This window comes from Hyperolius riggenbachi, chromosome 1 (genome assembly GCF_040937935.1).
Source record: "Hyperolius riggenbachi isolate aHypRig1 chromosome 1, aHypRig1.pri, whole genome shotgun sequence".
Lineage (NCBI taxonomy): Eukaryota > Metazoa > Chordata > Amphibia > Anura > Hyperoliidae > Hyperolius > Hyperolius riggenbachi.
Window position 1 is genome coordinate 361,050,948 of NC_090646.1, and position 27,763 is coordinate 361,078,710.

Below are 27,763 nucleotides of genomic sequence, written 5' to 3' on the forward strand. Positions count from 1 at the left end.
GCAGATTTTTGGGTAACGATCAGTTTGAATTAAGGTCTCAACCTTTAGTAGCCAAGATTCATGTGTATAAATTGAGGATGATCTAGGGTCATGTATTTAGAGGAGGGGATCCCATTGTGGTACGGGTTCTAGATTATTGCAAAAATCTATTAACCCTTCGCACTCTCGCATGCAAATGTTCAAACAAATGCATTCACAGATTCACTCATCCAGGCACAACTGTTATCCCTACAGCTGAGTTAAAAGCCGGGGTTTTAGTTCACAGAAGAATGCATTCTTATGCTTAGTCACCTATACTGCGCAGAAGTACCCAGGTAAACGTAGGTGTCCTAACTCTGTTTTCTAGCCACACCCCCTTCAGCACCTCCCTTTCCTTAAAAATTTATTTAATGTCCTAACTAGAGGCGATGTGCCTGGATATATGTATTTTTTTTTTTAGGTTCTAGATTATTGACTGGGAAGTGAGAATGGGGGTGTGTTTATTAACCCTTGGAATTCTTGGGAGTCTCTAAACTCTATCCAGGATGCCCAGTCTTCAGTAAAGGAGTCTACTGTGTTGTCGTCAGAGGCCATCAGTTCCTCCATATGCATTATATCATTCACTGATACCGCCCAATGCAAAATATTTGGTGCATGAGAAGATTTCCAAGATCTAGCTATCGCGGTTCTGGCAGCAGTCAATGCATGTCTCAAAAAGGACTTTTTGAGTCGAGAGATAGAGCCTGGAAGAATAGTAAGTAGTGCAGTCTCAGGTGTGATGCTATACCGTAGGTGAAGCTTGTGATTTTCTGGTAGCAAGTAGAAATGGCGTGCCAAAAGGGTTGGGTGTCTTTACAGCCCCACCAGATGTGTTCTTGTGTTCCAGGAGCGGATCTACATCTCCAACATATGTTAGACATATTAGGGTATATCTTAGCTAATGTCGATGGACATAGATACCAATTTGACATGAGTTTGTAATTGCGTTCCTGTAGCCACGAGGAGGTAGAAAGTTTATGATTTACTGTAAAGGCTTTGGACCATTGTGTGGGAGAAAAATTCTGACCTAATGCAGTTTCCCATGCAGAGCAAAATGAGGGTTTTCCTCCATTGAGGGAGTTATTAAGTAGGCAGTATAGTTGGAACACCAGATGAGGTGGTTTATGGGCCTTTATACAGAGTTCCTCAAATGGAGTTAAGGACCTGGCGTAGTCCCCTCTGGATCTGATCTCCTTTATATCTGCGTAACCAGTTGCCTCCGGAGAATGTGGAGCACTCCGGGACAACAGGGGCAAAATGGGGTGGAGGGAATACCTGTCTCAGTTGAGTCCAGTTTTCCCGTTTCCAGGAGAGAAATTGCACACCCTCAACTCCAGGGGGAAAAAGCTTATTGTCGAATATGGGTGTTAGGGGGCCTAAGTATGAAGATATTTTGCCCTTACCTAAGAGTTTGTCCCATATGACCAGTGCCTGACGCAATAAGTAAGAAAAGGAGGAGCTTCTGACCTTGTAAGATGGAGGAAGCCACGGAGCCCCCTTTCCCTTAATGTCCGAAAAGGAGTCATCATGATATGTTTCTGGGTATGTGGGATCAGCATACATTGATTCTATAATTTTGGATAGGATCCCTGCCCTGTGATATATCCAAAAGTCTGGGACACCCAAACACCCATTATTCTTGTCCTTAGTTAAAGTGGATAACTTTATTCTAGGATGACAACTTTTCCAGATGAACTTGAGGGATATGGATTTTAGCTCCTTAAAAAAAGAGGGGTGGATTTCTATGGGAACGGTTTGGAACAGATATAGGGCCCTTGGAAGGACAGCCATTTTCAGAAGATTGATAAGACCAAACCAGGATAGGGGAAGAGACTCCCATTTATGTATGTCGTTTTTAATCCGCGAGAGAAGAGGTGAGTAATTGAGAGCAAATAATCTGGAAAGGTCTGATGGGATTTGGATTCCCAGATAGGTTAGCGAGCTAGTTTGCCATTTAAAGGGAAATGTATCCCTGATAATTCCGAAATCCCTGCTGCGTATAGAAATGTTTAGGCCTTCCGTCTTGTTTATGTTAAGTTTAAAGTTGCTCATAGTCTCATATTTATCGCACTCCTGGAGAATTTGCGGTATTGAAGATAGAGGATTGGTGATGTACAGTAGCAAATTATCTGCGTAGAGGGATAGTTTGTGGTTGGTCGTAGTAGTATTAATCCCTGTGATAAGAGGGTTGTTGCGTAGGGCTATGGCTAAATATTCCATTACTAGAGCATGTAGGAGGGGGAAAAGGGGGCACCCCTGCCTAGTTCCATTGTGTATAGTAAACCTATCAGAAAGTAGGCCGTTTACTCGCACACGTGCGGAGGGTTTATCATATAAGGCCATCATTTTGGATATGATATTGGGGCCTAGGCCTATTTGTAGAAGAGATCAGCGTAAAAAGGTCCAATCAACCCTATCAAATGCCTTTTTGGCGTCACATGATAGAATACATAGAGGGATCTTTTTTAATTTAGCATAGTGAATAAGGTTGATTGTCCTGTTCACGTTTATTTTAGCTTCTCTGTGGGGTATGAAGCCCACTTGATCACCATGTATCAGTGTGGGCATGAAAGATTGTAAGCTTACTGCCAGTACTTTAGAGAAAGCCTTAATGTCCACATTTATCAACGAAATAGGCCTATAGTTTTCACATTTATTGGGGTCATTCCCTTTCTTATGGAGTACTGAAATGTGGGCCTCGAGGGATTGGGATGGAAAAGAACATGATGGAGAGATGGCATTACATACTTTTGTAAAATAGGGGGAAAGTACATTTAAGGATTTTTTAAAGAATCTAACTGTAAAACAGTCTGGGCCAGGACATTTGCCGTTTGGCATAGATTTTATGGCATGAACAAGTTTTTCATCTGTAAGGGGTGTGTCTAAGGTGTCAGTAGCTTCTTGTGGTATTTGAGGAATAGCTGTAGTATTGATGTATTCTTGGACCCTAAATACCATTTCCTGCGATGAAATGAAATTCCCACTATTTTGTATATTGTAAAGTTCTGCGTAAAAGTCTTTGAACGAGGAGGCTATGTCCATGGGGCTATGAGCAACCTGGCCTGATTTATTTTGAACCGATATGATATGGTTTCTGGGGTGTAGTTGCTTTGTTAGTAAGCTGCCTCTTTTATTTCCAAATTTAAAGTGAGATTTTTTTAATCTGTCCCTCATATTAAGATATTTCTGTTCGATTATGCTTTTCAATTAATTTATGATGGTGCTTAACCTAACGTAGAGACCCTTCTCTAGAGATTTTTTGTGAGCTTCCTCCATCTTCCGGAGTTCTTCCATTAATTTTAGAATATGGGCTCCCCTTTCCCTTTTCAATCTGGCTCAGTGTTTTATGTAAACTCCTCCGAGTACGCACTTGAGAGCTTCCCATTGAATGGGTAAATTGGTGGAGTCAGAGGCGTGGTCACATAAAAAGGAGCTAATGGTGTGGGATATCTCACTTGTGCATTGAGCATCATTAAGTAAATTATCATTCAGTTTCCACGACCAGGGTCTACGAATAAGATTAGGCCATTGGCATGAGAAAGATCGGAGAATGATCCGACCACAGTGCTGAGTCTATAGTGGCTGTGGGATTCTGATCCAGAAGGGACTGGGATACCAGAAAGAAGTCAATACGTGAGTATGGCTGTCTTGGGTGGGAATAATGTGTGTAGTTCTTGGTCGAGGGATTTAGGATCCGCCAGATGTCTACTAGGCGGTATTTATTGAATAGCTGCCTAATTTTATTGAGGGAAGGCCTGGAGAGGGAGCTTTTTCCTGATGAGGAGTCCTCATGTGGGCGGAGTGTTAGATTGAAATCCCCTCCCACTATCCATGTGCCAGAAGCAAAACCCCCTAGGATCCCGAAAACTCTATGTGCCCACCGAATCTGCCCCTGATTTGGTAGATATAAATTGGCAATTGTAAACTCATGCCCAAAAAGTGAGACTTTAGCAAAGATGTACCTTCCCTCTTTGTCAATCTTGGAGTCTAAGACATTAATCGCAAGCGATTTATGAAAGGCGATTGAAACCCCTTTGGTTTTGCCTACTGGATTTGGACTATGAATCCAGGTGGGATAGTATTTATTTTTGAAAGCTGGGATGGAGGAGGCCTTGAAGTGGGTCTCCTGGAGAAAAATAATATCCGCCTTAGCTTTATGAAGGCCATAGAGGATTTTGGAGCGTTTTTCCGTGATATTAATCCCCTGTACATTAAGGGAGACACACTTCAAGGACCCCATTGTGGTTTCTGGGGAAAAATGTTACTTTTGATTATTGATACATTTTGTGATGAACCTGTGACTAGGTTGAGGCGAGACCAGCAAAATAACTGCATTAGGACCAATGGACAATATAAGCAGGGTAGTATATAACCCAGAATAGCGTGTAAGACACACTGTGTAAGCCTAAAACAGGCTCTACTGGGGGGGGGGGGGGGGGGGACACTTTATCTTTATCCAATGCGGATAAGAAAGCATATATGAACAATGGAAAACACAGATACCATAGCTTAAGAGCGACGGTCTATGGTGAATTAACAGATACACTTAGTGATCATATTGGCATATAACAAGATTGTCAACCTCAAATAATGTAGGGTGGTGATTAGTTTGTGCAAGGAGCAGTGCACCAAACTCCTGTAAAACATTCAGTGGCTTATGGCAAGAGATGGGAGTAGTAGTGAGGCAGAAAATAAGGGGTGAAAAAATGTAGGTACTTAGAGGGGATAAGGGCTGGGGGGGGGGGGGGAGGAAAGGGAGTAGGAAGCAGGGAGGGGGAGTGAGAGAGAGTAGGGATAGGTGAAGAAGCAGTAGATGCATTATTTGGAACACATACGGTAATACTATATAACTGGTGCCTATGTTATATTAATGCATCGTTATGAGCTGCCATCAGCTTAATTTGAAGATACATAGATTAAACTTATATCAGTTGGGGTGTTAAAAGCCCCAATTTGTGCCTCACTCATTTGTGATAACATTATCTTGTCATCTGGAAAGCAAAGGTGTTTCTTCAGGTGTTAGCCCTGTCATGGCAGCTGGAATGAGAGACCTGGGAGCCCTGAGACAATCTAGAGGCCTGCGATCCTTTACGCTTTCTCTTTTTTGGAACCATGCTTTGCCATTTGGTGTTAGGAGGAGACACCGGCAGGGGAGTCTTAAAGGGCCAGTCCGGGAGAGAGACTTGAAAGAGCTTGAAAGTGCCTAGAAGATTGGTCAGGTCTCCGAGCTGTTTAAAAGTGGCAGATTTCCCATTTCTGCAAGCAGTTAGCTGAAATGGGTAGCCCAGTTTATGTCATTGTCTTTGAGAACCTGAGTCAGGGGTTTCAGAGCCTTTCGCAGCTCAAGGGTTTTTCTGGAGAGATCCGGGAGAAGCATGATTGCTGTGTCGTTAAACATGATGGTATCTTGCTCTCTTGCTGCTGTCATAATTTAATCCTTTACTTTGAAAAAATGTATTCTGCAAATGATGTCATAAGGCCTGTTGGGGTCTGAGTTTATAGGGCCTAAGGAGCGGTGAGCCCGGTCAATTTCAATCTTTTCTTCTTTCCTGAGTAACTGCGGGAATATTTTTTGCATGGCGGGTTCGATGTCAGTGGATGCGACTGTTTCTGGGATGCCACGCACCCTAATGTTGTTGCGACGATTACGGTTTTCTATATCGTCCATCTGCATGATGTGTTCGACATTTAAGGACGCCTGCATCGTTATGGCGGTCTGGTATTGATCGAGCCTTTCTTTGATGTTATCTATCTCTCCCTCTAAATCCTCTACCCTGTGCCCAATCTGATTGATGTCCGCTTGAAGCTTCTCTGTTTCTTGTTTGTATGTATCCTCCAGCCGAGAGACATATATTTTTCCAAGTCTTGGAGTGTGGGAGGGAACGTAGATAATGTTTAAGATCCCAATCCTCCTCATGGGTGCTTCTGCTGTATGACTGCTTTGTGCGGCCTTGTGAGGAGCTCCCTTTGTGTGGTGTTACTGGGGTATGGATCTCCCGGTCTGAAGCACTAGAGGATCTTCCCCTGGCCTCCGGACTTTCAGTGCGGAACACTCTAGGTACTGATCCGCTTAGCTCTACATCACTGTGTACCCTTCCCCTTGCGTTAGACTTACTGTTGTTGTGCGAGTCTGAAGGAGAGAAGCGTCTCCGGCGGTTTTCCGTTCCAGTGTCACTATCACTGCTCGGTGTTTTTTTTTTTTGCTGGTGCTGGTTCTCTTGTCTGCTTTGTGGGCACTGCGGGGAGGAGAGGGAAATCTGCGGGATTTTCTCGGACGAGTCTTGTCCTTCTTAGCGGTCGGCAGTTCCACGCTGCATCCTCTCGTGCCTGGCGCCATCTTGGGGCCTTCAGTGCAGGCCGATCTGGATCCCGTTTTCGCGAAATATGCCCGGATTCCTCAGCACTTGAGAGCTTGGGGGTTGTCACTGAGTCTGCCTCGATTCCTCTGCCACATCAATTGCTGGCGGGTGCTGCACTGCTCCGGATTGATGAGGAAAATTAGACGGTCGTCTCAGGAGCTCAGAGTCTCTGCTGCGCACTCGGCCATGGCTAGCCACGCCCCCCCAGGGAGTTAGCTTTTTATATATGTAACAATTTATGTATTCTTTTTGAAATACCATCCTTTTTTTAACAAGTTATTTGTTCTGGTAGCTGTGGGAGTGAGGCAGGGACAGGAAGGGGTTAATAATTTTTATTTGTGTAGGGTTTTTTTTTTTTTTTGCGTTGCATCGCCACCTGGTGTTGGAAGAGGGTTGATGGAAGAGACTTCCATCACCCCTCTTCGACCACCGGGTGGTGCTGATGGTATTCTGGATCCTGATCACCTCTATTGTGGTTGGAAACGAGATGTCAGGGTTACATCGCCGCCACGGTGGAGGAGAGAAGCCAATCCAGCCGCCCGGAGAGGTAAGTATAAAACCTCCCTGCGCCCTGCTCTGTATGCCCTGCCTATCCTGCCAGGCTGGGGAAGTCGCACTTCCCCAGCAGCATGAAGAATTTGGCCCCTGCAGCCAAATAAAGTTTTACTTCATTTGGCTGCTAAAAGGTTGAAAAAAGCAAATGGTTTGGAATATTATGCAGCAAATTCTAAGGTTCTTTTTACCACATAAGGAAAAACGCATTTAGGTGTGAAAGGGCCCACTGACTCAAGCCTCTTTTAGATGTGAGGCTGAACTGTGCGCTAGCCAAGCAGTTCGGCGTCCCGTCTGCTGCCCATCAGTGCAGTTCAGTTGCAATTTAAAACAACTGAATTGCAGCAATTGTTACACCACATGTGCCAAACGCTGACAAGTGGTGGGGTGTTACCCAGCCGCAGAGGACTGCGACACGTTGAGTCTAAGCATGGCTACAGCTGTACTCAGATCTGACTGTATGGGAGGGCCCCCTGCCTCGCGCCAGTACTGAGCGCTAACAATCGCCCGTCCGCTGTAGTAGAGCAGCTGACCGCCTATTAGTTGCCCAACTGAAAGAGGCCACAAAAGTACACATGAAAGTCAAGTGTGAACCCAGCTTTATTAAAGTTATTGAAATATAATTTATGGTTGCTATGGGTAACCACCTTTTTGGCACCAGCACTCTAACAACTGCGCTTAGTAACTTGACATTCTCACAGTCTGGCAGATACCTTATGCGAACAGCAAACGTTCAAGCATTTAAGAAATGTTTATTTGGCAAACTCAGGAATACATGTGCACATACTGTACATCTTAAGCAATCTTCGTTATCTCAGCAAAGCAAGAATATGTGGATCATTCCATGGCCTTTCATTGCATTCATAAGTCAATCCTATTAACTGACTAAGGGCAGCCATACACTGGTCGATTGCCACCAGTTCGACCAACAGATAGTTCCCTTTCTGATCGAATTTGATCAGAGAGCGATCTAATGGCTCCCTATTACTGCACACAGATTTTGAATCGATTCACAACCTGTGGAGCTGCCGCTACCCAACAACCCCCCACATCCTCCCCCCCTCCCCCCGTGTGTTCCCCCGGCCTGCAGCAATACATTACCTGTCCACCGGTGCTAGTCCCCGGTCCATGCTGTCACTTTCTCTGGCTGGCCCATCTCCTCATCACTACCTGTCCCGTCCTGTGATGAACAGTAGTACAAACAGTAGAGGGCGCTCTAATGTTTGAACTTCGGCTTGTCACAGTAGGAGACAGGAAGTGCAGAGGAGACAGGCAAGCCGGAGAAAGTGTCAGCACGGACGGAAAGGTAGTGTATTGCTGCCGCTATGCTGCGTCGGTTGTCGCCGTAACGATCGCCGCTAACGACACACTCCCGACCCACCTCCTAATGAGCAAAGTTTCCTGCTGGGACGGATCGACTGAATCGATCGATTTTGGATGAAAATTGATCGGTCAACGTTTACCTTATCAATTTATATATGGCGCTTCCTTCCGGATTACTACGGTGTGGATTGGATTGTGTTCTGTTCCTGCTGAATTTGTTTATATTATGATCAGCACAAAATGCCAAGACTGTGAGATAAAGGCATGTTTGACCTTTCCTACCCAGTAAGATGTACTGCTAAAACTCAGAGCGGTTTCTTAAAGGAGAACTCTGTATTTTGTCTCTGACTACACCATAGTTCTCTACAGTAATTAGGGAATTCTATATTGCAAGCATATGATCCATAAAATCACTTCTTACAAAAGTATTTTTGTCATTCTCGCATTGTAGCCAAGGCCAATATGAGAATGTGGTGTAAGGATTTCAGAACTTGATATGTTGTATGGTCTGATAAGTTAAGTCTTAAAGGACACCTGTGTTTAGAGTAATATTGAGGTTGACATTACTTCCTTTTAAGCCAGGGCTGTGGAGTCTGTACAAAAATCATTCAACTCCTCAGCTTATGAAATCACCGACTCCAATATCAACTCCAGGTACCCAAAATGGCTCCAACTCCTCCACTCCGACTCCTTAGTCTAATACTTACCAGGGCTGTGGATTTGGTACAAAAATCATTAGACTCCTCAGTTTATGAAACCTCCGACTCCAGGCACCCAAAATTACTCCGACTCCACAGCCCTGTTTTAAGCAATGCAGATTGCTTGGCTAACCTTAACCATAGACCCTGAACAAACATGCCGATCAGGTGTTTTTGACTGAAGTTAGAGTGGATTAAGCCGCATGCTTGTTTCAGGTGCAATCTAGACATTACTGCAGCCAAAGAGATCAACAGGACTGCCAGGCAACTGGTGATGTTGAAAAAGGAAATACAGTGGAGGAAATAATTATTTGACCCCTCACTGATTTTGTAAGTTTGTCCAATGACAAAGAAATGACGTCTCAGAACAGTATCATTTCAATGGTAGGTTTATTTTAACAGTGGCAGATAGCACATCAAAAGGAAAATCGAAAAAATAACCTTAAATAAAAGATAGCAACTGATTTGCATTTCATTGAGTGAAATAAGTTTTTGAACCCTATCTAGGCCTGAACGATTTTAGGAAAAGATTGAAATGCACGATTTCTGTCAGAAATTGCGATCTCGATTCGATTCACGATTTTTTTTCAAAATCAAGCTTTAGCATGCACCTCATCCAGACTTCCTCTGTGCAAAGGAGGCGGGCAGAGCTGTGATAAATCCTAAGCCCAAACTCAAATAGACAGGGGGCCAAAATTAAAAAAAAAAAGAGGCCAAGTCGAGGGGGTGGGAAGTTATCATGATCTGTCCCTTGATTCTCCATGCGGCACGTATTACTATGTAGGGGGGGGGGGGGGGGGGATTAAAAGTAAAGTCACAGTGGTAGTGGGGACAGTTAATGTTAGGCATGGGATAGGTAGCATAAAGATAAGCTGGGGGGGTTGCACTGATACACATGCACACACTTAATTCTCCATCTCCCACTCAGCACTTACTGATACACACTTCTCCATCTTGCAGCACTCACTGATACACACGCACACACATGTACACTTTACACACACACACGCACACACATGTACACTTTACACATACACACGCACACACATGTACACTTTACACACACACACACGCACACACATATATACACACATACACGTACACACACACTGTATACACACAAACACGTACACACACACCGTATACACACACACACACACACACACACACACATACACACGTACACTATATACACACACACACGCACACACATATATACACACATACACGTACACACACACACACACACACACACACACACCTTGCAGCACTCACTGATACACACAGATGATAGTACACATTGATATGCACACAAACACACTTCTCCTGCACTCACTGATACACAGACAGTCACACATTTCAGTCTTGCTTACACAATCTCCCCCACGCTGTGCAGATCCACATGCTCTCTTCTCCTGTACTTCAGCAATGACAACTTCTGGAAGGGGGAGGGAGGGAATTCGTTCTCTGCTCCCTGCTTGCATGGGAACTGCCTGAATAAGGGGGGGAGGGAAAATCGGACCAGAGATAAGCTAAATAGCCGTCATCTCTCCCGGTGGTCTGCAGAGCTGCCGATTAACAATCAGCGGAGGAAATTAGTGTTTGCCACCTAAGCGTCAGCGAGAGCGAGAGCCTGAGACTGCCGCTGGGCTGATGACGTAGGAGGAAGAGGAGGAGAGGGAAGTAGGCAGAAGGAAAGATAAGCTGCCGCGGGGAGTGAAAGACGCTGCTATTTTACACTGAGCTGCGCACAGCGGGAGGGCAAAGGTCCAGCAGAATATCGTAAAAAATCGACACTGTGGCGATCACGGAATCGTCATTTCTGTGATCGCGATTTCGATATTAAAACGATAAATCGTTCAGGCCTACCTCTAACAATAAAAGACTTAATACTTAGTGGAAAAACCCTTGTTTGCAAGCACAGAGGTCAAACGTTTCTTGTAATTGATGACCAAGTTTGCACACATTTTAGGAGGAATGTTGGTCCACTCCTCTTTGCAGATCATCTCTAAATCCCTAAAGTTTCGAGGCTGTCTCTGTGCAACTCTGAGCTTGAGCTCCCTCCATAGGTTTTCTATTGGATTAAGGTCCGGAGAGTGACTAGGCCACTCCATGACCTTAATGTGCTTCTTCTTGAGCCACTCCTTTGTTGCCTTTGCTGTATGTTTTGGGTCATTGTCGTGCTGGAACACCCATCCAAGAGACCCATTTTCAGCTTCCTGGCAGAGGGAAGGAGGTTGTCGTTCAGGATTTCACAATACATGGCTCCGTCCATTTTCCCGTTAATGCGATTAAGTTGTCCTGTGCCCTTAGCAGAAAAACACCCCCAAAGCAAAATGTTTCCAATCCCATGCTTGACGGTGGGGACAGTGTTTTGGGGGTCATAGGCAGCATTTTTCTTCCTCCAAACACAGCGAGTTGAGTTAATGCCAAAGAGCTCTATTTTGGTCTCATCAGACCACAGCACCTTCTCCCAGTCACTCACAGAATCATTCAGGTGTTCGTTGGCAAACTTCAGACGGGCCTGCACATGTGCCTTCTTGAGCAGGGGGACCTTGCGAGCCCTGCAGGATTTTAATCCATTGCGGTGTAATGTGTTTCCAATGGTTTTCTTGGTGACTGTGGTCCCTGCTAATTTGAGGTCATTTACTAACTCCTCCCGTGTAGTTCTAGGATGCTTTTTCACCTTTCTCAGAACCATTGACACCCCACGAGGTGAGATCTTGCGCGGAGCCCCAGAGCGAGGTCGATTGATGGTCATTTTGTGCTCCTTCCATTTTCGAACAATCGCACTAACAGTTGTCACCTTCTCTCCCAGCTTCTTGTTAATGGTTTTGTAGCCCATTACAGCCTGTGCAGGTCTACAATTTTGTCTCTGACATCCTTGGACAGCTCTTTGGTCTTTCCCATGTTGGAGAGTTTGATTGATTGATTCTGTGGACAGGTGTCTTTTATACAGGTGACTAGTTAAGACAGGTGTCCTTAATGAGGCTGACTAATTGAGTAGAAGTGTCTAACCACTCTGTGGGAGCCAGAACTCTTAATGGTTGTTAGGGGTTCAAAAACGTACTTCACTCAATGAAATGCAAATCAGTTGCTATCTTTTATTTAAGGTTATTTTTTCGATTTTCCTTTTGATGTGCTATCTGCCACTGTTAAAATAAACCTACCATTGAAATGATACTGTTCTGAGACTTTTCATTTCTTTGTCATTGGACAAACTTACAAAATCAGTGAGGGGTCAAATAATTATTTCCTCCACTGTAAATATGACAGCCACCATATCCCTCTCAGTTTAGGTGACCTTTAAACTGCTTGTCCAAATTGAATTTGATCAGATAGTGGCCACGACACTATGGGTCAGTGATTCACCACTATTCCCTCATACAGAGGTTCTTCAACATGTCCAATCAGACTTTCAATAAACAGTGTAAAATCGTTTTGCAAGTGAATCGATCAGATATGTTGGGGCAAGATATTACTGGCAGATTCAATCAGTGATTGAATAGGTCACAGATGGAATAGATAAACTGATGTATATATGGCCACAGCTAAACTCTGTCCTGTTCATCCAGACACATTTTATTTTGAAGAAAGCCAAAGCATTATTTCTAGTGTGTTCCTGTGTGTTACTAATTGTTAAACGTTGATAAATCCGTAATAGGTATAGGTCAGGGCTATCCAACTCCAGTCCTCAAGGGCCATAGCCATGCAGTGTTCAGGATGGACTGAGACATGTATTCTGCTTGATGGACCGCAACTTTCCTGTTTCGGTCCCATCAAATGTATTTGAGCTGTACCAAAAATGTGTGAGGACTAGGCCTGAACAATTTTAGGATAAAATTGAATTGAGCAATTCTCTGTCTGAAATCTTGATTTCGATTTGATTCATGTTATCCTTCAAAATTAAGCTTTGTTTCCCCTCTGTGCCTCTCTTTGTGCACCCTTTGTCTCTCTCTGTGTCCCCTCTGGGTCTCCCTTTGTGCCCCTTTTGTCTCTCTCTCTCTCTGTGCCCCCTTTGGGTCTCTCTCTTGGCCCTTTTGTCTCTCTGTGCCCTCTCTGTCACCCAAGCTGCAGCAGTGCTCGACATACCTTCCAGCACGTGTCCAGCATCTATCCACTTTTTCTACTGCATGCTCTACTGCACAACATACTTCCTGTATGGCATTTGACATACAGGAACAAGGAAGTATTCTGTGCACAAGATGGCGATAGAGGACAGACAGCGTGCGGAAGGTATGTCCAACACTGCCGATGCTGCAGGCCGCACGCGCCAAAATTTGGGGGTAGTTTGAAACCGCTTCTTCAAACGTCCCCACGTGGTGATTAAGTCATCGTGGAAATCGGCGCTTTGACGATTCTGAATTGGTTTAAATTCGATTTATCGTTCAGGCCTAGTGAGGACCTCCGCCATTGAGGATGGAGTTTGACAGCCCTGGTATAGGCTGCTGACTTTGTGCCATTAGATCCAGTGTTTGCTTTGCAGGGCTGCATTCTGGCCAAGTGAACAAGGCTATTTTACTGCACAAGGTGCAAGTACTGGTCTTCATATTTCAAATGGCAGAAAAATAATGTCTCCTGGAGCACACCCAATCAGAATCTGCTATTGATTTTTGTGACCTCCGCAATAAACAATAACTCTACTGAACGTTGATGGGAAATTTCTAATGCACAAAGTGTGCAGTGGTGTTCTATTACTCAAGTAACTGGAGGTTTTCTCTCTGAAGCATGACAGCATCACAAGAAGTATTTGGGCTGTACTGCAGGCAAATTATAGCTCTAACTTTTATCTGGTCCTCTATAATTCCCTCTTAAAAAGGCTGTATTTCTGGCAGATTCACTAAACACTGTATTCCTTTTATGTGGTAAAACATTTTCTTGCAGAACTTCACAGATCACACTAAAGGTGGCCACACACCATACAATTATTCAAATATCTGTTCAATTTAGGAATTGCAATAAACATTTCTGACTGATTGTAACATTTCAAAAATATGACCAATGTACCACACACGTATGGTTAATTTTTCCCCAATTATAATAAAAATGATTGGAAACTCTGACAAAATTGCGAGGGTATGTATATTAATAAATTGACAATCCAACAACAATCTTTAGAAAGATTGAAGAAAAATATCTGGCATTCCAGATCGATTAAAATCAAACAGGAAATCCGATCGGATTTTTCAGTCGAATGGAAAAAAAAGCTTTCAATTTTTTTTCCCGAGACACGTGTTCAATTATTCCCCAGTTATGAAAAAAAATGATTGAAAACTCTGAGAAAATTGCTTGGGTGTATATATTAATAAATTGATAAGTCCTGTTTTTATTTTTATTGAATAAAAACTGGAAATCCGATCAGATTTCTTGCTCGAATTTAAAAAAAAAAAATTTAGATTTTTGGGAAAATCCGATCATTTTTATCGAATTGCTGTAAAATTGGATCATTTTATTGTATCGTGTGTGGCCACCTTTACAAAGAGCAGAGTATAATATTACAGAGGGCATACATGTCAATTGCCAAGAAGTACAACACAGTAATAGCAATTAAAGCTAATCTCTAGCAATAAAATAGCAGATACTTACCTATGGAGTGGGAAGTCTTTGGATCCTAGAGCCTCCCCTGTCCTCTCTCGGTGTCCTCATTCCCCCGCTGACCCCTGGGGAAGTTACGCCACCTCCGGGAGCACTCTGGTCCCCGAGAGCTCCTAAAGACGGGCAGCTCTGTACTGCGCATGTGCAAGTGCACACTCAGGCATGTGCAGTACGGAACCACCTGTCTTCAGAAGCATTCGGGGACACAAGTGCTTGAATCCTTTTGGGGGGGGGGGGTTCCCAAAGACCTATTCGACCAACTGACAACAGGGATGACAGTGCTGGTACAAGGGCACCGAGAGGGAACAGGGAAGGTTAAATAGGGTCCAGAGGCGTACATCGCATCTCAGTGCTGGGCAAGTTGGGGCAGAGCGAGCCAAATGACTGCTCTACCTGCTGCAGCTAAACTCAGAGATGGTGTTTAAATACTATTCCCCCTCTGAGTTGTCGCAACTCGGAGGGAAATGTAATTCGGGGTCTGACAACCGCCGAAGCCCCGATTTACCGTTACGCAGGGCAAGCAGCATAGCATTGCTGCTATGACGGCGCCCAGCTTCAGGGCTCATCGCTGCACCCCCAAAATGAACTGCTTCGGATCCAGAGCCTTTCCTCTCCATAGAGAAGTATCAGAATTTTTTTTTCCGCCTCACTTCAGTTTTACTTTTACCAGCGACTCTGAGAAAAACATTTTGTCTCTTTGTGCAAATCTCCGTAATATATTGTAATTTCACTCAACAGTGCTGGCCAAACGTTTTAATTGTAATTGTTCAATAGTACTTTGCGTTGCATTTAATGATTGCTGCTATATAAAATCAAACTCACAAGAACAATATATAGTAGTAATTGTGATCATTTTTATTCCACTGAAGGGTTGGAAAGTTTGATTTGCAATGAATCAAACTAATTATCTTAAAACGGATAGTTTTTAAATTCTTTTGTGATCCTTTCTTATTAATGGTTGAAGAAGACTGTATTCAAATCTATACATTTGTGGATAGCATTAGTTACTTCACAGCCATGCTTACGTTGTGGTATTTTTTTTCCATCATAGCGTGTAGTACACAAAAAAAGTATGATCCACAAGAAGAGGAAGAGAAAAAGAAAGGGGAACCATCCTTAGAAGAGATCAGCGCCAAGTGGTAAGACTGCAAGAAAAGCAGTCTTAAATAATAACTGTACTCACAAATTTAAGTCAAAAGTATAAATGGGTCGGCACCACCAAGTAGTAATTATAGCTCTTTTATTCCAGCAGTACTGCTGGAATAAAAGAGCTATAATTACTACTTGGTGGTGCCGACCCATTTATACTTTTGACTGTGGTGATCCCAAGAGATACTGGGACGGGGTCGAGGCACACCTCCTCTTGCCAAGGTGCTCCTCGCTTCACTTCTTTGCTCACAAATTTAAGTACAGTACTGTTGTCTATCTCCCCCTCAGAATGCACCTTAAATTAAGTGCACTGTTTATACTGTTCTTTACACTTCCTGAACAGTGCAGGGCAGACTAGTGCACCATGGCATGGCTAGCCCTATAATGAACGGTGATGTTGTTGGAGCAAGGGGGGGGGGGGGGGGGAACGTCGGTGCTAGGGTTATTGGCAATTCAGGAATCACGCCAGGTGTTCGGCCCCCTGGCTTAATCCCCTGTATAACAGTATCGCTATATGGGGGCATCAGTTGTGAAAATAAAGCTGTGCCATGAAGTCTAGAAATGTAAGAAGGTGATGACCAGCAGCACTCTTCTGTAAAGAGCACTTCGGGACAGATGAATAGTTTATTTTAGTAAGTACAATTATTCCTATTCGAGTTGAAGTTTCCAGCAGAGTCGTTCAGTTTAATTGTATCAGTTTGCCCAGCTTTTCAACTTCAGCCAGTCTTATCGATAGAAAACCCTGACTGGGTACAGTATGAAATTTTTCAGTGGCCAGTAACCTGTGAAATTCAATTGGAAACCAAAAAACAACTGTTAGAAAAAATACAAAACAATAGAAACGTAAAATAAGCTGTCTGCATAAGAATACACATCCTTAGGTCTCAGACACACTATAAGCGCTTTTCTGAGTGATTTTTGGCCATCAGAGCTTTCTGAGAGCTTTTTTAAAAATGCTTCCATTGACTTACATTAACCTCCTTGCCGGTTATCCTGAGCTCAGCTTGGGGTAACATGCGCAGGATTTCTCAGGCCCTGCTGGGCCGATTTGCATAATTTTTTTTTCATTGCACGCAGCTAGCACTTTGCTAGCTGCGTGCATATTCCGATTGCCGCCGACTCGCCGCTACCCGCTGCGCCGCCCCCCCTCCAGACCCCTTGCGCAGCCTGGCCAATCAGTGCCATGCAGCGCTGAGGGGTGGTTCGGGATTCCCTCTGACGTCCCGACGTCCATGACGTTGGTGAAGTCATCCCGCCCCGTCGCCATGGCGACCGGGGAAGCCAAGCATGAAATCCCGTTCTGAACGGGATTTCCAGCTTACTCTGATCGCCGGAGGCGATCGGAGTGGGTGGGGCGATGCCGCTGCTCAGCGGCTATCATGTAGCGAGCCCTGGGCTTGCTACATGATTTAAAAAAAAATAAAATAAAAAAAAGTGCTGTGCTGCCCCCTTGCCGCGGGAATTGGACCGGCAAGGGGGTTAACCACTTTCCCCACCACTACAGTATATCTACGTCCTCTGTGACTTCATCTAAGCCACGAGGACGTAGATATACATCTTGTAGTTGAACCAGTGCTGTGCAGGATCGGACTTATTCCTGTGCACACCTACCACTATCTCCTGCAGCACTAATTGGTGAAAAGGAATATATGTTCCCTGAACCAATAAGATTGATTTTTGCCATTAAAAATATTTTTATTTTCTCAGCTCATAGTGAAAAATACACACTGTAGCATTATTTCAGAATCAAATATCTTCACCATAAATTTTGACAGGAACGTAATCTAAGTTTTGTGATAAAACATAGAAACAGCCAAACAAAATGTGTTTTTTTTAATCTAAAGTAGTGCTTTTTATTTTTAAACCGGAATTGGTAAAACTGAGAAATGTTTTTTTCAAAAAAAAATTTCCTCCTTTCACCCTCCACCCCCCATTAAAATGCATAGAAAACAGAATTGATTGAGTGAAAAATGCCACCATACAATGAAGCCTAAGTTTGTCGTGAAAACTATATATTTCATTTAGGTGTCATAAGTAGGAATAAAGTTATTGCAGAATAAATAGGGATACAGATAAAATGTAAAAACTGCTCTATTCCATAAGTGGGAAACAATGTCTGGATGCGAAGTGGTTAAAATCTCTGTAAAATTGCGATCACGGTAAAATTGTGCGATTTTAATGTAAGTCAATAGGAGCATTTTTTAAAAAGCTCTCAGAAAGCTCTGATGGCTAAAAAGCACTTATAGTGTGCCTGAGCCCTAAAAGTAATACCGTATATACTCGCAAGCAAGCCGACCCGCATATAAGCTGACCCCCCAACTTTTTCCTGAAAAACCAGGAAAAAATGATTGACCCCCATATAAGCCGGGGGTAGGAAATGCTGGCCGCGTGAACCCCCCCCCCCCCCCCCAGTGTGTCCCAGTATAGTTAGTATAGTGGCCAGTATGGGTAGGTAGTGCCCAGTATAGCTAGTATAGTGCCCAGTATAGTGCCCAGTATAGCTAGTATAGTGCTCGGTATAGGTAGTATAGTGCCAGGTATAGCTAGTATAGTGCCCAAGTATAGCTGGTATAGTGCTCAGTATAGCTAGTATAGTGCTCAGTATAGATAGTATAGTGCCCGGTATAGCTAGTATAGTGCTCAGTATAGGTAGTATAGTGCCAGGTATAGCTAGTATAGTGCTCAGTATACGGTAGCTAGTATAGTGCTCAGTATAGGTAGTATAGTGCCAGGTATAGCTAGTTTAGTGCCCAAGTATAGCTAGTATAGTGCCCCCCGCCTCACCCAACTCCCCCCCGCGGTCGCCGCTGCTATTAGCTTACTGTGCGGCTTCCTCTATTCCCCTCTCCGTCTCCCGGGCATGTAAATATTTCACAGCAGCTCGCTCCACGGCGGCTGCTGTGTGATGACAGGAAGCTGTAGGCAGAGCGGTTTCCTGTAACGGCGAAACCGCTCTGCCTTCAGCTTCCTGTCATCACACAGCAGCCGCCGTGGAGCGAGCTGCTGTGAACTATTTACATGCCCGGAAGACGGAGAGGGGAATAGAGAAAGCCGCACAGTAAGCTAATAGCAGCGGCGGGGCGGGGGGGGGAGGCGGCCTTCCACCAACAACGAGACTCGCAAGCAAGCCGACCCCCCAACTTTTGGCCCACTTTTGGGGGGTCAAAAGTTCGGCTTGCTTGCGAGTATATACGGTACTTTGTTGAAGTACCTTTTGAAGTAATTACAGCTTTCAGTCTTCTTGGGTAGGAGTCTATCAGTATGATACAACTTGACTTGGCAATATTTTTCCTGCCTTCCATGTGAGGGCGATTTAAATCTGTCAGTCCTGCTGATCTTTCTGGTCAGTTGGGTCTAAGGCCCAGTGCACACCAAAACCGCTAGCAGATCCACAAAAAGCTAGCGGTTTTGGGTGCGGAGTGCAGATATTTAAGGCAGTGCACACCGAGCGGATTTGTATGCGATCCGCCGGCCGCATCCGCCTGAACATCCGCGTGGCTATTGTATTTCAATGGGCTGGTGCACACCGGTGGTTTGAGGGTTTTAGCAAACTGCAGACGTGCAGCAGGAGGCACGTTTGCGGTTTGCTAAAAACCTCAAACCACCGGTGTGCACCAGCCCATTCAATTACATTAGCCACGCAGATGTTCAGGCCGATGCGGCCGGCGGATCTGCCCGGTGTGCACTGGGCCTATATCACACACCTGAAACTAGCATGTAGCTAATCCAGTCACACTTCAGTCAGAGCACCTGATCTGCATGCTTGTTGTGGGTCAGGACAGCCATGCAATGTGCATTATTTAAAAGAAAATAAACATGTCAGCCTCCATATACCTCTCACCTGAGGTTCCCTTTAAGGTGGCCATACATAACCATTAGATAGAGAGGGATCTATTGCCAGCCCAAATTGTCCTGCTGCCATCCCCCAAATGTATATTCCTTGGTGGGCTACACCGTGTGGGAGTTTGTCAGTTATTGCATTAACGCCATTACCACTGCGCACCCAATCGAGCCTTGCAACTGACGTTTTCAGTCATTCCCGGATGATCCATTTCAGGCTGGAAATCGAGGAAAAGATCGATTAGGTGGCCGTGTTGCAGTACAAATTCTCTTTCAATCTGTTACATTATCAGATTCAAAAGGTCGATCGAGCCATGTATTGGAATAATATATGGTCACACTTATGGTGGCCATACATGGTACAATTTTTTTATACAATCTTACCATTTCTATGTAGTATAAGAGTAAATTAAGTGAATATACTGAAAGGATAAATTTAGGCAGTTACTTTATATTACATAGAAATGGTAAGATTGTATGAAAAAAATGGTACCATGTATGGCCGCCATTACTCTAAGAAGTTCTCCGGCATCTATTGATCTTTCTTTAGATTGTGTTCCATGTTGTCACATTTCGCTGACCAGCCAAGTAGCTGCAACCAGAGGGGACAAAATAATACCAAGCACATTTGGCCTGTGGAAAAGGTATTCTGCTTGATACAGTTACATTTAGTTATCATCCAGACTACTAATCGAAATGACCAGATTAACATTCTTGAAATTCTTTTGCAGATGTAACTATTCAGAAAATAGTCTCCATATATTAAATGTTTGATATAAGAAAGGACTCTGAGCAGAGCCAGTGCCTTTATAAGGTCAAACTGGGCAATTGCTCAGAGTCCCAAGCTCCCTAGTAGCCCACAAGTCGGAGACTAGAAATCACAAGATCAGCTAGCCCGGACTTGGGTTTTCACTGGCTGACTGGCTAGTGTTTTCACTGGCATTTTACATCAACTCCTGTAGAGGTCTGATTGCTAGTCAGCATGACCAAGTTAGAAATGCCAGCTTCAAGTTTGTGATGTGAACTGGCGTTACTGAGAAGAACTGATGTCCCTACCCTGTTCATAAACGGATGTCTGAAACATAAGCCACCAGAAATCCACCATAGGAATGAAGTAATATAGGAAATATGGTTGAAAAATGCAATGTTTTATTTGGTTGATGTAAATATTAGTTTTAAGACTTCACTTTTACAAAGTTTTACAAGTTTTGAGATTTTGAATGAGTTTATAACGTCTTGCATTGTACATAATTGCCAAGTGCATGTTTGTATTGTGCTGCATCCATATTGATTTTTTTTTTAAGGAGACAGAGTCTGTATCAGTCATCTCCTCCTCTGTAACAGTGATAGGTGCTGAAATACCAGCACCAATCATAGAGCCAATAGGATCATAGAGGAATGCAAGAGTGATATGGTTTAAGGAGTGACTGCTGCACACACAAAAAAAAAGTTGTACAGGCATGTTGTTAGCCTACAGATTAGTGATGCATTCTGTTGCTATGGGGGGGGGGGGGACAATGGTGAGGCACACAATACAACTGGAGGGGTTAAGAGGAAAACCATGCCCCTGGCGGATATAATCCGGCACATCAGTTCTCTTGGCAATACACTGGGCACCGTACATACACTAGATTTGTGGTAAAGACATCTATTGTGTGTAGAAGGCTTAATGTAGCTGTAGTTGTCCAGTACAAGCTAATTAGATACTGGAAGAAATTAACCTTTTTACAGCAGTAAACAGCAGGTATATAAGTTGATTAAGTATGAAGGTTGGAAATATGCCAACCAGTTTTGGATTTTTTTTTTCTCTGTATACCGAAGTTACTGCTTTTGCCTATTATACTGATTTTGCTGTCTTTATTTTTAGGACCATGGATTTTCCCGGACACTTTGAGCAGACCTTTCAACAGTTGAATTACCAGCGACTCCAAGGCCAGCTGTGTGACTGTGTCATAGTTGTTGGCAGTCGACATTTTAAAGCTCACCGTTCTGTGCTGGCAGCATGCAGTACTCACTTTCGAGCTCTGTTTACTGTGGCAGAAGGAGACCAAAGTATGAACATGATTCAGCTGGATAGTGAAGTGGTAACATCCGAAGCATTTGCTGCCCTTATTGATATGATGTATACATCCACTCTTATGCTTGGAGAGAGTAATGTGATGGATGTGTTGCTAGCAGCATCCCACCTTCACTTGAATTCTGTAGTGAAAGCATGTAAGCACTACCTCACTACAAGGACACTGCCTATGTCTTCCCCCAATGACAGAGCCCAAGAGCAGAGTGCCCGTATGCAGAGATCTTTCATGCTTCAGCAACTCGGATTAAGTATTGTGAGTTCTGCCTTGAATTCAAGTCAGAACAGTGAAGAACAGTCACAACAGCAACAGACCTCAATGACTTCCTCTGTGCGAAACAACATGGTGGAGCAAAGGGCTACATTTCCAATTAGACGACTGCACAAAAGAAAGCAGTCTTCTGAAGAGAGGGCTAGGCAGCGCATGAGAGCTTCTATTGACGAGTGTCTCATTACTGATGTTACCAATGAGAGTGTACAATCCATGGGCAATTCTAGGGAAGAATATTTCTCCCCCGATTCAATGAAAATGATGGACGCTACAAAATCGGACTCAGTTCCAGACCACCAGGAGGATAACACACTCATGTTTGACCAGTCATTCAGTAACCAAGAGGACACACAAGTGCCTAGCCAGTCTGACAACACTGGAGAAAATATGATCACTATGACAGGTCAGTCAACCACAGTTGAAACAAGTTATAGCCAAGACTCTGGTTGTGATAAAAGTGTCTATCCCTCTGAGACTCATGACCTCACGGTAGACGAGAAAGATCACATGAGGGTAATTGTAAAATCTGAGCCCTTGAGTTCCCCTGAACCTCAGGATGAGGTAAGTGACGTCACATCACAAGCAGAGGGAAGTGAGCCTGTTGAAGTAGAAGGTGCAGCAAGCACAGAGAAAATTGAACTGAGCCCAGAAAGCAGTGATCGGAGTTTTTCTGACCCTCAGTCAAGCACGGACAGAGTGGGGGATATCCATATTTTAGATGTGACTCCCGGCTTAGAGCACAAATCCTCATTTAGCATTTCTAATTTTTTAAACAAAAACAGAAATGGAAGCCTCAGCTTAAGTCAGAACAGTGATGACAACATTCCAAACACAACCAGTGACTGCAGAATAGATGGAGAAGTGTCCTACTTGGTTAGTCCTGAAGCAGGACCTAGTGGTCATTCTTCTAACATGATGTCTCACTTGGATAATCCTTTTAACGATGGCCCAGATTCCCATTTTGCTCGTCCTATGCAGGATGTTATGAGTATGCCTTGTGTTCAATCCTCTAATTATCGTGGAAATGACCCATTTGGAATGGATTATCCTAGGTCGGGGTTAGGGCTTCATTCTATGTCGAGATCAATTATGGGAAATACGAGGGGTCGAGCTTTTAACTTTCCAAATTACCGTCGCATTGCCCCCAAAATGCCAATTGTAACATCTGTAAGGAGCACGCAACTACAAGACAACTCCTCTAATTCCCAAATGATGATGAATGGAGGAAACTCCTCATATGAAAATGGCAACACATCTCAGCAAGGTCCACCTCAGTTGACAAGGGCATCTGCAGATGTACTGTCAAAGTGCAAAAAAGCCCTCTCTGAGCATAATGTGCTGGTGGTAGAGGGTGCACGAAAATATGCCTGTAAAATATGCTGCAAGACTTTCCTGACATTGACAGACTGTAAAAAGCACATACGAGTGCATACAGGTGAAAAACCATATGCCTGCCTGAAATGTGGAAAACGGTTTAGCCAATCCAGTCACTTATATAAGCATTCCAAAACTACTTGCCTTAGGTGGCAAAACAGCAACATTCCTGCAACATTGCTTTAACTTTATCACTGCCTCACCAAGACCAGTTACCATCATTCTGTGTGATGTAGCAACATTTACTTGTACTTAAAGTAGGACCCGAGTGTATTGTGAATGAACAGGCAAATGACTTGAATATATCGTATGGTCTTGAGGACAGACATATCTCTTTATCTAATATCTAACCTCTCTCTGTTTTGAGGTGCAAGTACTTCATTTGTTTATGTATGTTTATGTAAAATGATAAGTCGTTACTAACAAGAAGAGTTTTAACCAGGCATTTCTGTACAATTGTGTAAACATTTTAATGCAAATAATTGCATTTTTATCCATTTTTTGGTAAGTATCGTTTCCTTCCTTAAAGTAAATTATTGAACACTGTTCAAGCTTTTCAATTAAAAAAAAGGGTATTTAAAACTTGCCAATAAATGATCTACAGTGCCAGTGTTTTGATTACTGTTGTGCAGTGCAGCGTGTTCCTTTTCTGCTGATTGCAAAAAAATTACTATCACTACAGTATGGCTAGAGGTGAAAGTCCTACCTACTCCACTAGCTACCCTGTTTTTTAGAGTTCCCAAACCTACCATGAAGTTTAGTGGGCTTGTTCTCCTATATTGTATTAATTTTTGCAAAGAAGGTAGCAAAAGAAATTAATATGCTATCAACAGTAGGCAGCTTTTAGAAATTGTCATGTGTCCATTGTAATTTTGTTTAGAAAATAGGTACGGTAAGCATCTTAAAGTCCAACTGAACCCAGCACAGAGTAAAGCAAATTTATTAAGGCTCGGTTCCCACTTTCTGCAAAAACATACCTGTTCCATACGATTTACAGTTCTGAGCAATACTATTGTTAAAAATGTGGTCCACTTGCACTTGTGGGGGGAAAAAAGGTTTGTTTTGCTGGGTTCCGCCAAAAGGAATGCAGAGTCCTGACCTGCCCCATTTTTCAGAAGTTGTGTTGCCCATAGCCACCTATGGTGCTAATGTATCTGCCCCAGATGTACCAATAAAGTAGAGGAAACTGAACTGTCCACTCCATGCCAAAAGATTCCATCGTGGAAAAAAAAAAACCTATTGGTGGTCACTAATGATCCAAACTTTATGTCCAGTCTTAACAAATCTATGTAATAGAGGGGTAAACTGAATGAATATATTGAATCAATAGTTCAAGCAGTCTCTTAGCATTGGAAAGATTGGACAAAAAACGATTGGCTCAGTAGTGGTCACCATAACAGAAATCAGGTAAAGTGAATATAAACATTGTAGATAGTATTTCATGGCCAAATGGGATTTCAAAATTCTACAGTAATTCTCATCCTGTCTGGACTCATGTGGCATTCACAGTAGAAAGAATATGGATTCTGGACTATCTGTGTTTCCCCGAAAATAAGACTCAGTGCCCTCAATTCATGGAGCATTAACAAACGTTTATCAAACGTTTGATAATTTACCTCATGGGTAAAATCTCATTTTAAATTCACTAAGGTGTTATATATTTATCGAATGTTTTACCGATAAAACGTTCAACAAATATATAACACCTTAGTGAATTCAAAATGAAATTTTACCCATGAGGTAAATTATCAAACGTTTGATAAAGTGTTTGATAAACATTTGATAATTTTTGCTCCGAAACATGTGAATGGGCTTATTCTCAGGGGATGTCTTATATTATTATCAGGAATGGAAGTGTCTCTCAGCAGAACATTTCCTGTTCCTTTGCACTGTGCTGTTCCTGGATTTGAAGATATGCTACTGTACTGATCAGGCACCTGCCCTGTCAACCCTGCACACAGCCATTAACCTTGCTGTGTGCTGGGATGACAGGACCGGTGCCCAATCTGCACTGCTGTGTCACCGCTTGCTGGCCGTTTCTTCCTCCTCTAACTTCTGCTAGGGTTTATTTTTGGGGGAGGGCTTATATTTCAAGCATGCTCAAAATTCCAGCTAGGGCTTATTTTCAGAAAACGAGGCTACATATCCTGCACCCCAGTAGAGAAGTTGGTGAGCATTGACATAGCACCTACATGTGTCCTGTGTTCACTGCCTGATGTTTCTAGTTAGAACTTGTGTGGATCTAGAATATGCACTTGCAGTAATTTTTTACTGTCTCGCAGTACAGGTTAGGAAGTTAATAGAAGTGGGGAACATATTATGCATATCTTGGTTATTAAAGTTCATAGTGCACCCACCTCAGAATCTTGAGTTTTACATTTCACCTGGCTGCCCACCTAATCAGTATATAACATATACATAAGAGATAGTTGAAACTTTGTGTCCATCATGGTAGACTCTACTGGAAAATGTCCCCCCAAAAATTAAGTAACACTTTTTAATCAAGAGTATGGCATCAAGTCAGTGAAACAATAAGATGACCAACAAAGCAGGAATGGTTTAACATGTGAAGGCCACTGACATTTTTTCCTCATATTTTCTGTTTTCACAAGTTTTGCATTTGGCTATGATCAGTGTAACTTCTGGTGGCATGAAGCAATACCTGGAGCCCTCAGCACAAGTAATCTAACTCTTCCTGGATGGCATTTTAACCACTTCCCGACCGCCTAACGCACAGGGGCGGCCGGGAAGTGGAGCCCTGAAGGACCGGCTCACCCACAGAGGCGGCGGTCCTTCTAAGGGCATGGGCGGAGCGATCGCGTCATCCGTGACGCGATCCTCCGCCGGCTACTGTCACCGCTCGCCCGCCGCAACATCCCGCCGGCTATACGGAAGCGCCGACGGGATGTTAACCCTGCGATCGCCGCATACAAAGGGTATAATACACTTTGTAATGTTTACAAAGTGTATTATACAGGCTGCCTCCTGCCCTGGTGATCCCAGTGTCCGAGGGACCACCAGGGCAGGCTGCAGCCACCCTAGTCTGCACCCAAGCACACTGATTTCTCCCCCCCCCCCCTGCCCCAGATCGCCCACAGCACCCATCAGACCTCCCCCCCTGCCCACCCCCCAGACCCCTGTTTGCACCTAATCACCCATCAATCACTCCCTGTCACCGCTATTTTTTTTTTAATCCCCCCCCCCTGTTTACTGTATGCATCTATCCCCCTGATCACCTGTCAATCACCCCCTGTCACTGCCACCCATCAATCAGCCCCTAACCTGCCCCTTGCGGGCAATCTGATCACACCCCCCACACCAATAGATCGCCCGCAGATCCGACATCAGATCACCTCCCAAATCCATTGTTTACATCTATTCTCTCCTCTACACACCCACTAATTAACCATCAATCACCCCCTATCACCACCTGTCACTGTTACCTATCAGATCACACCCTAATCTGCCCCTTGCGGGCACCCAATCGCCCGCCTACACGCTCAGATTACCCTCAGACCCCCCCTTATCAATTCGCCAGTGCAATATTTACATCTGTTCTCCCCTGTAATAACCCACTGATTACCTGTCAATCACCTATCAATCACCCATCAATCACCCCCTGTCACTGCCACCCATCAATCACCCCCTGTCACTGCCACCCATCAATCACCCCCTGTCACTGCCACCCATCAATCACCCGCTGTCACTGCCACCCATCAATCAGCCCCTAACCTGCCCCTTGCGGGCAAACTGATCACCCACCCACACCAATAGATCGCCCACAGATCCGACATCAGATCACCACCCAAGCGCAGTGTTTCCATCTATTCTCTACCCTAAACACCCACTAATTACCCATCAATCACCCCCTGTCACTGCTACCTATCAGATTATACCCCTATCTGCCCCTAGGGCACTCAATCACCCGCCCACACCCTCAGAATGCCCTCAGACCCCAGCCCTGATCACCTCGCCAGTGCATTGCTTGCATCTATTCCCCCCTCTAATCACACCTTGACACCCATCAATCACCTCCTGTCACCCCCAGCACACCTACCCATCAGATCAGGCCCCAATTTGCCCCGTGTGGGCTCCGATCACTCGGCCAAACCCTCAGATCCCCCTCAGACCCCCTTCCGATCACCTCCCCAGTGCATTGATTGCATCTATTTTCCCCTCTAACCACCCCCTGAGACACCCATCAATCACCTCCTGTCACCCCCCTAGCACTCCTATCCATCAGATCAGGCCCAATACAACCTGTCATCTAAAAGGCCACCCTGCTTATGACCGGTTCCACAAAATTCGCCCCCTCATAGACCACCTGTCATCAAAATTTGCAGATGCTTATACCCCTGAACAGTCATTTTGAGACATTTGGTTTCCAGACTACTCACGGTTTTGGGCCTGTAAAATGCCAGGGTGGTATAGGAACCCCACAAGTGACCCCATTTTAGAAAAAAAGACACCCCAAGGTATTCTGTTAGGTGTATGACGAGTTCATATAAGA

At 44.0% G+C, this 27,763-nt stretch overlaps 1 protein-coding gene across 4 annotated transcripts in view; it reads left to right on the forward strand.

Annotated features, from left to right (window-relative positions):
- ZBTB5 (zinc finger and BTB domain containing 5) overlaps window positions 1-23,805 on the forward strand; it is a 59,302-nt gene extending 35,497 nt beyond the window's left edge. For 2 of the 4 annotated variants that reach the window (XM_068271304.1, XM_068271307.1), the window contains exons 2-3: window positions 15,597-15,684; window positions 21,402-23,805. In XM_068271304.1, the coding sequence (XP_068127405.1) occupies window positions 15,597-15,684; window positions 21,402-23,439 (2,126 nt within the window). In that variant the 3' untranslated portion in view covers window positions 23,440-23,805. The remainder of the gene's footprint in view (window positions 1-15,596; window positions 15,685-21,401) is intronic. The other 2 variants (XM_068271305.1, XM_068271306.1) reach the window with 1 other exon arrangement.
- Window positions 23,806-27,763: the final 3,958 nt, after the last annotated feature.